The sequence below is a fragment of the Brachyistius frenatus genome, unplaced genomic scaffold, assembly GCF_029030835.1.
Source record: "Brachyistius frenatus isolate BFR_SWC_R1_liver_20210118 unplaced genomic scaffold, ASM2903083v1 Contig_127, whole genome shotgun sequence".
NCBI lineage: Eukaryota > Metazoa > Chordata > Actinopteri > Embiotocidae > Brachyistius > Brachyistius frenatus.
This window is the reverse complement of record NW_027210726.1, coordinates 1,121,728-1,132,500: the sequence shown is the minus strand read 5'-3', so window position 1 is coordinate 1,132,500 and position 10,773 is coordinate 1,121,728. Positions and strand designations below refer to the sequence as shown.

The following is a 10,773-nucleotide window of genomic DNA, read 5'->3' as shown; positions in this document are numbered from 1 at the left end:
CTTTAAACCATTCAAACACACACAGGCTGTAGATGTAGATAGGTTGTAGATAAATGGTAAATGGTCTGTACTTGTATAGCACTTTATCACCTTTCGGTCTCAAAGTGCTTTAACATGGTTTTCCCATTCACCCATTCACACACTAATGAGACAGATCACCATGCAAGGTGCTGCCATCAGGAGCACATTCACACACCGATGGTACACCATCGGGAGCAACTTAGGGTTCAGTGTCTTGCTCAAGGACACTTGGGCATGTGGACAGGAGGAGCTGGGGATCGAACCACCAACCTTCCGATTAGTGTGCAACCCACTGTAGATAGGTTGTAGATGTAGATAGGTTGTAGATAGGTTGTAGATGTAGATAGGTTGTAGATAGGTTGTAGATAGGTTGTAGATGTAGATAGGCTGTAGATAAGTTGTAGATGTAGATAGGTTGTAGATGTAGATAGGTTGTAGATAGGTTGTAGATGTAGATAAGTTGTAGATGTAGATAGGTTGTAGATAAGTTGTAGATGTAGATAGGTTGTAGATAGGTTGTAGATGTAGATAGGTTGTAGATGTAGATAGGTTGTAGATGTAGATAGGTTGTAGATGTAGATAGGTTGTAGATGTAGATAGGTTGTAGATGTAGAAAGGTTGTAGATGTAGAAAGGTTGTAGATGTAGACAGGTTGTAGATGTAGAAAGGTTGTAGATGTAGAAAGGTTGTAGATGTAGACAGGTTGTAGATGTAGAAAGGTTGTAGATGTAGACAGGTTGTAGATGTAGAAAGGTTGTAGATGTAGATAGGTTGTAGATGTAGATAGGTTGTGGAACACTGCTACAGCGTCTGTCTTGATGGCACTGCCGCCACCTCTCCCACATCTAAAACGACAATAGCCTCCTGTGCCCCGATCACTCAGCACCGGCCTCCCCCTCCCTCCACCTCCTTTCTGGGGGATTACCCCCTAATGCCCAACCTAAACAGAGGCTTAGTGGCTGGCGACTGTGGACGCGGGTGTGGGGCTTAGCTGGGGCTGAATTTGATGCCTTTGGAACGGGATGAGAGATGCCCCAGCATCAGGCCTGGTTCAGGGGACTGCCGAGCTGTTTATGATGGCAGGGCTGGGTGGCGAGGCCGAGGCCTACCGGCCGATTAGCCACATTGAAACCGGCAGCGGAGGAGACGCATCACAGTTTGAAGCGGCATTTCAGATAAATCACATCTCTTGATCTCTAAAATAAAACAATGGATCAAAATAATGAAGTCTTTCCCGTTAGTCCCCTAAACCTGACAGCCATGATTCTGCTGTAGTAATTTATTAAAAAACTGTCTGATCCATGGAAATAGTTTCCACTGCACGTGATCATCTGACATTAACGGTCAACTTGTTGTGCAAGTTAGTACTTTTGAAGGCACCGTGTTAGAATAAAAGAGCTCTGCAGAGGCTGTAAAGGAGGCTGTTAATGAGATTTTACAGGCTACAAATCATTCGTAGTAAAGACAACTTTGTGTAAAAATACTTGTGATAATTAGAGCTGTCTGTGTATCAAACTGCAATAAAGCAAGTAGATTGTATTTTCAGCAGTGCATGAGATTCAGCTAGTTTCACTTTAAATGTCAGTGTCTCGTCTGCATGATTGTTCAAATAAAAATGTTCTCCCCTTCTGTCATTTACTGATTGGTTGACAGTCAACACTGAAAGTGGGATGCATCTTGATGCAGAAGAAACGGGTTAAGAAGCAGCTCCCATGACTGTGCTGTCCTGAGTCACTCCGTCCCCGTCTGACAGACCCCCTGCAGGGAAAGTGGAAGAAACCTCAGGGAGGATCGCATTGATGGAGAGCCTCCGCCCTTCATCTAACCCGAAACCGACATCTTCTCACCGGGAACAGAAAACATCCGTCCTAACGGCAGGCAGAGCTGCTGGCATGAAGGCCGAGGGAAATGGAGGGACGATTCAAAGAACAACGCTTCTATGATTTTCTGGAGCTGTTCCACACAGACATAGTTAATGACGTTGCAGTAGGCAGCCTTTTCATGCTTCCTGCACTGGATCTATCCGAGATTCTTTAGACTTCAATCTTTTATCTTCCAAACAACGCGAGATAATCAGAATAAATGACATCATCTAAGCATCATTATATGGAGTTTATGTATAAAGCCCTTAAAGGCAAGGTTTGCAACATCCACAGACCAACCTGTAGCTTAGTTCACGCCATCTACTGTTACGTCCGCATTTTAGATTTTTCTACAGACCAATTTTCCACTTAACATAGTTAGTTGAGGGTTTTCTACTTTGTTTATATCGTTTTCATAGCAAATGGGGAATTGGTAGAGAGGAGAGCAATGAAGAGACAGAAAGGGGGAATGCCACGCAACAACGTGACGTAGTCTCTCTAGAAGATTGAAGAACCCTGCAAAACACCGGCGGCGGGGCATCCATAACATTTCAGATTACGAACCCTCAAAAGGCAGCTCCCTCCACGTCCAACCCATCCATCCCAAAACAATCTGATCCGCTGGTTCTGCGAGGCACGACAAGAGTTCCCTGCACGAAACACATGCGCTCGGCCGCTGATATTCTCCATCAGAGCAACCTGCTTTCTGACACCTTCAGTCTGTCCCCGGCCACAGAACCTGGCGCCTCACGTCTCAAACCTACAACCATCATGCCAAAACATCTGAATGTTAGATACTAGCCGAAGGCCTTCAAGGGCTTGCTTTCCTCCTCTGGACCCCTACAGGACCCAACACAACAATGGAGGACGGCATTTCCTCTTTTCTACACTCGGCTCCGACACGCGCGTGTGAATATATAATATAAACGTGCCTCATCTATATGTCTGTACTTCATTCGTTCGCCTTTTTGTTAAAGCATTTTCATACCCGAGGAACTTTAGGTTTATTTGTCCGCACTACTTTTTTGTATAACTTACACTTTTGGATTAGATACCAAACTGCATTTTGTTTGTTGACATCTATTCAAAACTATTATCAGAACACTGAAAATCTTCATATGCTCTATAGCTACATTAAATATGGTATTAAATATGGGAGGGAGGGGGGCTGAAGGAGGTGCACATACTGTTACAGTCTTGACAGATTCTCTGAGCTGCTGCGATGATGGCTGTGATTCTGCCAACTCCAGCACACTGTGTACTTTACAATAATAGCTGGTCTGGCATCACATCCAACGCTCCCACGTTGGCATGCTCTACAAAGAAGATTCATGCCTGCGCTGGCTTTTATTAACATTAACAGAAATAGCTTCTCCCAGGTGTAACGTCAGGATCAGCACATCTCAGGCTGGAAAGAGGCTGAATGAGGACGAATGACCCTCAACGGTCATTACTTCAGCTCGACACTTTTTAAGAGTCTTGACGGCTAAGAAGATGGGCACTATAACTTTTTGGCAGTTTATCTTTTTTAAATAAGTCAAACCAAGACGTAATGTTGCCTTTGAAGTGTCAGCCATTCAAATGTGTTATATCTTTTCTACATACTGAAACCAAATTTGTAGGTTTTCTGTTGTAGAAAATGAAAGGCTCAGGAACTAACTTCACTGAGGTCGGCCGTTTTTCAGAGTCTGCTGAAAAAGTTTGTTTCCGGGCTTTCTCACCATTTCAAACTCTGATTGCTATTTGTTAACATGTAGGCTATTCAAACTGTTGCAGATTGGCATAAATCAAAGCTATATGTGTTGTGAACATTCACAGCTACGCAGTTTTCATTTCGTCATCAATTCAATTCAAGTTTATTTTAAGTGGGAAATCACCGTGTCCTCATGTCCCATAACACTTTACAATCATAAAATAACATACAGCCAGGAAAGAAAAAAGAAAAAACACATTAAAACTATCAATACAAAAAGAATTGTTAAAAAGATTAGCAACCCAGGCCCAATCTAGCGTGACTAAGGTGACTCTGAACCATCTCTAACAGAAAGTTTCAAGCCTGATCTTAGATGTAGAGATGGTGTCTGCTTTCTGAACTTGGGAGCTGCTTTCAGCGGTGAGGACTTCGAAAGCTGAAGGTTCTGCCTCATATTCTGCTTTTGGAAACTCCAGGAGCCACAAGTAAGCCTGCACTCGGTGCTCTAGCGGGATAATATTGAGGTCTTTAAGAAATGACAGTGCTTGGTCAGAGAGGGCTCATGTGTAACGATTATACCCAGATTTCACCTGGAGCCAATGAAGAAAAGCTAATACGAGGGAAATCTGATTTCTCTTGCTAACTCCCATCAGTACCTTCTTTGCCGCATTTTCAATCAACTAGAGTGAGACAATATAAGACGTCATGCCTCTGGTAGATGCCCCGTTAGTAAATGTGGCCTTACCTGTCTCTCCAGGGAATGACGAGATCAGGGTTGATCTTGCGAAAGAAGTACTCTCCCCCAGGCTGCCGGCCGTTGAAGCTCCGGGTCGGCGTGTCGCCATTGGACTCCTTCAGCAGAGGCTCCTCTGGGTTCGGCCTCATCATGCCGATGTATTTGGGCAGGAAGTGAATGAACACCTGAAAGGTGAAGAATTTTTGGAAATGGAGTTTCGCGAAGGTGTTGACATAACTCGGGACGGATGCGTCTGTACCTTTCGAACCCAGTTTGGCATGATGTGTGTGCTGGGCGTTCGGTGGTGCAGGTTGAGGACGACCACGCTCAGGATGACAGAGAAGGTGACCAGGATCATGGTGAACATGACGTAGTTGACGATAATTGGGATGGCGAGGGACGTCTCCGGGACCCTGTCAGCCAGCAGCAGCATGAAGACAGTCAGAGCGATGAGGACGGAAATGGAGAGAGTCATCTTCTCTCCTGCAAACACAGGGGGGGGAGTGTGGGGAATTCATTGTGACAGCAAGACAGACAATATTACTCTGTAGGCTTCGGCGTAATGCTGACGAGCACAAACTTGAAGACATGACCGCATTTGACTTGTTTGTTGTGCGGAATCTGTTGGTCAAAAGACATGTTCGCATGTGCAGGATTTACTGATGTAGCACCGTCTCCCCGGTAATCTAAAGTGAGTTTACGCTGCAAAAAGTCATCACGCTCAGATTGCTTGCCATCAGTCCTCCGGCTTCCTGCTGGATCTATCCTTTCTGCGGTGTCAGTGAAACATCGTTCCGACATGAGGCCTCACAAGGCCAAAGATTGACAAAGTAGAGTCCTCGCCATGGTCATTTTCCTTCAAACTATCGTATACCAATACATTCCTGCAGAGGCTGCCCCGACTCACGGAGCAGCTCGTATTAGACGCCTGCTTTTTGTCATGACATCGGACAGCGCATCGCTTCCTATGCTCCCTCGTGGCGGTGATGTAGTCACGGTGTCAAAACATGTCAGATGTGCTGACCTGCTCCCGGAGGCAGGTAGAAGACGAATATAGCCAAGACGCTGGTGAGGATGCAGGGCAGTATGATGTTGATGATGTAGAAGAGAGGCTTCCTCTGTATGATGAGATAGAAGGTGATGTCCTCGTACAGGTCCTCCTTAACGTTCTTCCTCGATGGTGTGTGGCAAATAGCCCATTCTCCGTTCTCTGTGGGGAAACGGATGTGCAAGGTCACAAGCAGGAACAAGAAGGAGACGCACCCAGATGGCGAATAAATATTTAAAGCTCCTGTATTTTACTTTTCTGGTGTTTTATTTGCTGTCTTGACATACTAGACAAGATATTTTTGTGGGTTTTGGTACCAAACTTCATCTCAATATAGTTTTAAATCTCCTCTCTTTAGCTTCTTTCTGTAGTTATACCAAGAATAGGCTGTTTTGTGCCCATGTCTTTGAAATCAATGTCCCTCTCTTTTGATTGGCTGACTATTTTCTGAGCGACGCATTGGCCAGGCTAACCACAGGTTCCTTTCAGTCTTGTAGCTTGCTAGTGGTTGGACAGTGTGCCATGCTGAGGGTGGACATATGACAGGAGTTTGTGACATCACAAACTTAAGAAAGTCCAAACGGCACAATTGATGAATATTGTGTTGTACGCATTTCTTTGAGGACTGAGTGTTCCAACACTTTCACAGTATTTATATCGCACCTACACCTGCTTCATAATTAAAAAAAGAAAAGAAATGGAACTTTAAATTTGACTCAATATGGGACCTTTAAAAACAGCAGACACGCAACATGAAAGGGTACATAAAAAAACAACAACAGGACTATAGGTTGTGGATTAGCTCACTCCGGGAACCAACCCGTGAAAGCGTTCTCATCTATAACAATGTCATGGATCTCATTGCCGTCTTCATTCAGAAAATACTGCAGATCCACCTCGGAGGCATCATACGTGTACGAGCGGAAAACCATGCTGCAGTTTTGCCAGTCAAAGGGGAAGTACGCCACCTGGGGATCGTTGGAAGAAAAACACAACAACCACGTATTTGTAGAGTAACGCCATCAGGCCAGATATGTTTCTTTCCAGCATGTCTACACCACTTAAGAGTGAATAACCAGATGGTGTCAGTTAAAGGCAGAACCTCTATAGAGCAGGAGCTGCGGTAGATGGCTGGTGGGAGCCACTTGACGGTCCCATCGCTGTAAACCAACACGTTGACGTACAGGGCCACGTCAAACTGGCCGTCGTTACTGTGGGGAGGAAAGGACAAAATGTGATGCTTTTTATTACAGTGTCCATCTCTTCTCTAAATTCACACACACACACAGATGTGTACATTGTTAATACTGAGTTACAGTAACAAATGACACAGTCAGCCTGACAACTTCTGTACCAGTTTGACCGCAAACACACGCAAGTATATTCAACAAGACTAAACGTGTCTAAAGCAGGCATTCTGTAAGACCGTACTTCTACTTTAGCATGTTCACCATTTTACTTTGGATTTTTAACATGCGAACATTTACTAATTAGCTTTTAACACAAAACAGTTGAGGCCGATGCAAATGAACATGGTGTTGCAGGAATTTGTTCATTATATTTGTCCTAATGAGAAGTTAGATGATCACCAAAGTGACTCAATTTCATACAGAGGAAAACATAAATCTGCGTACCAAATTTCATGGCAATCCGTTCAATTTCTTTTTTTAGATATTCGAGTCTGGGTCGACAGCGGTGGACCAACGTTGTCTTTGGGGCAGATGTTCTGCTGGCCAGGATGGAAGATTGCGTGAGCGCAGACAGGACACTCACTTGTTTATGAGGTAGATGTCGGGACGCCACACCTTGTTGGGAGGAATTCTCAACACATCAATGTCGTCATATTCCTCTGGGTTCCATGACAACCGGTAGTCTGTCCATGCCTGACGAGGACGGAGCGATGAAGGAAGAAGGAGGGGAGGGGGGGAAAGGAAGACGGTGACCAACAGAGCAGACAAGAGGTGATGTCTACTTCGTTTCCCTCAGACACACCGCTGATACAAACGGTCCAACAGCCCTGAATCCTAATTAGCGAGAGCGAAGACCGAACTGAGAGTCGGAGATAAAGCAAGAAACAATTTGTGGTTATAAAAAGTGACAAGTCCATTTAAGGGCAGAGCAGAGGACGAGGAGGAGGAGGACGAGGACGAGGGGAGTCAGACCGAGGCTCCGTGATGAAGATGAATGCTTTCATGTTCGTACCAGATTCATGAACACGTTGGTTGTCATCTCGCCGTTCTTCTCGTTCTGTGGTGGGATAGAGACACGGGGGGGGGGGGGGGCAGGACATTAGAGATGTCACCGTATCTTGTTGTGCATGACAGCGCCATTACTTCCAAACCTCTTCTATAGAAACTAGTTGTGTATGAATGACCCTGCGGCACCCGGCTGTAATCTGGTCTGCTGTGTGTGTGTGTGTGTGTGTGTGTGTGTGTGCGTGCGTGCGCTCAGCCATTGTACTACATATTGATGAGATAATTAACTTAAAAAAGTATACAAGGAACACAGAATAATGTATTTGCATGTAAGAGTGCATCTTGCATGCGTTTATATTATTTACCAGGCTGACAAGCTGGGAGAGGGTCATCCCCACCCGCACCATCACCTTGTCCTCCCAGTTACGAGCTGGTCGGACTTTCATGTTGTAGTTCTGGAATATCTTCTGGTGGAGCCTTCGCTCTGTTTCCGAGGCTCCTGGATTAGAAAATGTGGATGCAAAGAGACAAGAGCACGATGAGGGGAAAAGGGTAACCAGCGAACCAAGAGGCACCATCACCTGAATAAAAAAACAAATTTAAAAAAAGAACAGCATGTGTGGATGAAAAATGCAGAGCAACAAGGAAAGAGGAAAAAGACAAAAACTGATGAAAGGAAAGGATGAAGGGGACTCGTACAATAAAAACAAAATCAGAACGAGCTTGAGAGCGAAGTTTAGAGAATCCTATGAAACGAAGCAAGTTTGAAACTGATATTTTCACATGTAAAAATGTACAGAAACCAAATAGGTCAGTGTCATATGGATTGTCTCGCATGTTTAATACCAGAAAACTGGATGTTCCCTTATGATGGGGATTTTAATCAGATGTGCAATGTCCCAAAACCATCCTGTCAACATTTAGGTTTCCAAATAGTGTTTTTTGTTTTTTTTGGGCTGGTTAGCTGTGAAGTAAATTCATTTATGTGTTATAACACAGCGTCAGTTTATCACAAATAAGACTGCAGTTTAAGACAATGGTTCGAAATAAATATCAATTTATTGGGCGGGGACAAAGGGGGAAGGGGGGACACAAGGCCCAGGGAAAAGGGGTCAGATTAGGAGGGGCTAGGTGAGACACTGGGGTCCCGCAGCAGTGTCCAGGGTTCCCCGTGTCCCATCTGCTGGTCCAGCCGGGGTGGCTGTGCCCCAATAAGGGGCCCGTCTATCGCGGTGCAGTGCACCTTCCCTGCCTCTCGGTGGTAGCTGGACTCTCGACCTCGCCCAGTCTCTCCGGGATCCTGGAGATCCACCCGCTCACTGTCCACCTTGGGCCCTCTGCCGTTCTTCCTCTGGGGGTTATACACCCCAAAATGAAACCCACGTGCAGGCACATCATAGTTCCTCTTCTGTCTCGTTGGTCTCTAGCGAAAGTCATGAGCACCACCTCCTCCTCCCATGGTGGTCGCCGTTCCGCCTCCACCCTTGCGAGCACCGGCCTGATGTCAAAATCCTCCCTTTGTTCGAGGCTCCACTCTGTTGCACCCACAGTTGGTAGTCCCCGGTCGGCTGAACGGCCTCTTGCGGGTTCACCGGCGCTGACCACCGCCGGCGGGCTCCCGCCCGGTGACGCGGTAGCGACGTTCAGCCTCGTTACTTGTCCTGCTGTGGTGAGCCACCACTCTTTCTCCGCCAGGTGTCGCCTGAGTCAGCACAGCGCGTGTGGTCACGTCTCCGACCGCCGCTCGTCCTTCGCGGTGTCCGTGCTCGTCTCTGGAGCGGCCGGAGCCTCGTCAGCCATTTTCGCGGGCATTTTCCTCACCCGCTCTCTGTGCTCGGCATCCCTCCGTTCTTCAAAAGTGCCATAATGCCTCTCCTCCTTCCTCCTCCTCCTCCTCCGCCCTCTTCATCTTGGACTAGTCTGTCGGTAGCACGAGTCTGACCCGCGGCTCCAGCTCCGTCGTCGCGATGAAGGCGCGGGGAACCCGGAGTCTAATAAAGTTTTTTTTTTTTTACTTCTGACACCAGTTGTCGCCTCCCTACTTAAGGAAGCGGCCAGACGGTACCCGGTTTACTGGAACTTTATTCGGAACAACGCCAACATAACGGATAATTCTTACCTGTAGCTCTACACTGTAGCCTCGCTCGCACACACCTGAACTCCCTCTACCAATCAGCGAGGAGGAACAGGACACCCCCCCCTCCCCTCCCCCACCTTCGCTCCTGGCCAATCACAGGCGGCTATCCCATACCGTTCACTGTCATAGGTACAGGGATGACTGACAGGGGCAACCCGGGAGAAACAGAGTTGTCAGGTATGCCAAAATTGACATGCTCTGCAAATGTATTCATCTCGCACAAATAATGTTTCACATATTATAAGCTTCGCTATTACAGGTAAAAGTGATGACGATATTCACTATGTGAAAAACACATGTAATGGTCTCCCCATCTTGTACTTTATATATATATATATATATATTATATATATATTTTATCCCTTGGTCTTATTGGCTTGTCAGTCACTTGTAAAAGCTTTTTAAACTTACCATTATAAAAGGTGCATAAGTTGCCATAGCAACAGAGTTTAATTGATTGCCAAAAATGGCACCAAACTCAAAGAGACACACTGAAGACAGGACAATGAGAAGGGGTGGAATGAGAGTTAGTATAGAAGAGCAAAGCTGTTAAAATGAGATGAAGTACACAACACAAGCGGGTCACATGTTGGCTGGCAGGTTAAAGCCGACACTGACACTCAGACCGCAGCAAGTTTGTTCGCAGTGCGTCAGACCTGTAGTGGTTTGAGGTTCAGTTCCCAATGAGATGACCTACGCTAAAAATATCAGCTAATCTATACTCAGGATGGATTGTTGCTCTGTTGTATGAATCCTATTCTAAAGGTCCCATGCAGAAAGCATTTACATTGTCACTCTTTGATCTAAAAACAAATGGAGGTATTTGGCAGGGCAGGAAAAATAATAGTTTTTCAATGAGATTTTGTTTGATTTAATTGATCTTGCAGAGAAACTTCAGCAGCACAGAATTAGTTTGATGTCATTCGCTCTGAGGAAAGGTGTAACATTAAATTAGCATTATGCACGATGACAAGCATCCTAACATATGTGCTTCAGGACCCACTGATGACTGCTGAGGGCCTGTCTTTCATTTCAAATATGTAACAAAACAACATGTGGGAGAGAGAGAAGGACATGCAGG

The 10,773-nt window shown here is 45.7% G+C and overlaps 1 protein-coding gene across 1 annotated transcript in view; it reads right to left on the bottom strand.

Moving 5' to 3' along the window:
* Positions 1–9,420, bottom strand: part of LOC138630078 (acetylcholine receptor subunit beta-like) — a 12,866-nt gene extending 3,446 nt beyond the window's left edge. Inside the window, exons 1-11 of the mRNA XM_069714187.1 lie at positions 9,377–9,420; positions 9,038–9,257; positions 8,694–8,906; positions 7,921–8,136; positions 7,563–7,607; positions 7,134–7,243; positions 6,463–6,571; positions 6,181–6,328; positions 5,337–5,522; positions 4,572–4,795; positions 4,322–4,497 (exon numbers count right to left, since the gene is read on the bottom strand). Coding sequence (XP_069570288.1) covers positions 4,322–4,497; positions 4,572–4,795; positions 5,337–5,522; positions 6,181–6,328; positions 6,463–6,571; positions 7,134–7,243; positions 7,563–7,607; positions 7,921–8,136; positions 8,694–8,906; positions 9,038–9,257; positions 9,377–9,420 — 1,691 coding nt within the window. The remainder of the gene's footprint in view (positions 1–4,321; positions 4,498–4,571; positions 4,796–5,336; positions 5,523–6,180; positions 6,329–6,462; positions 6,572–7,133; positions 7,244–7,562; positions 7,608–7,920; positions 8,137–8,693; positions 8,907–9,037; positions 9,258–9,376) is intronic.
* Between the last annotated feature and the right edge of the window lie 1,353 nt (positions 9,421–10,773).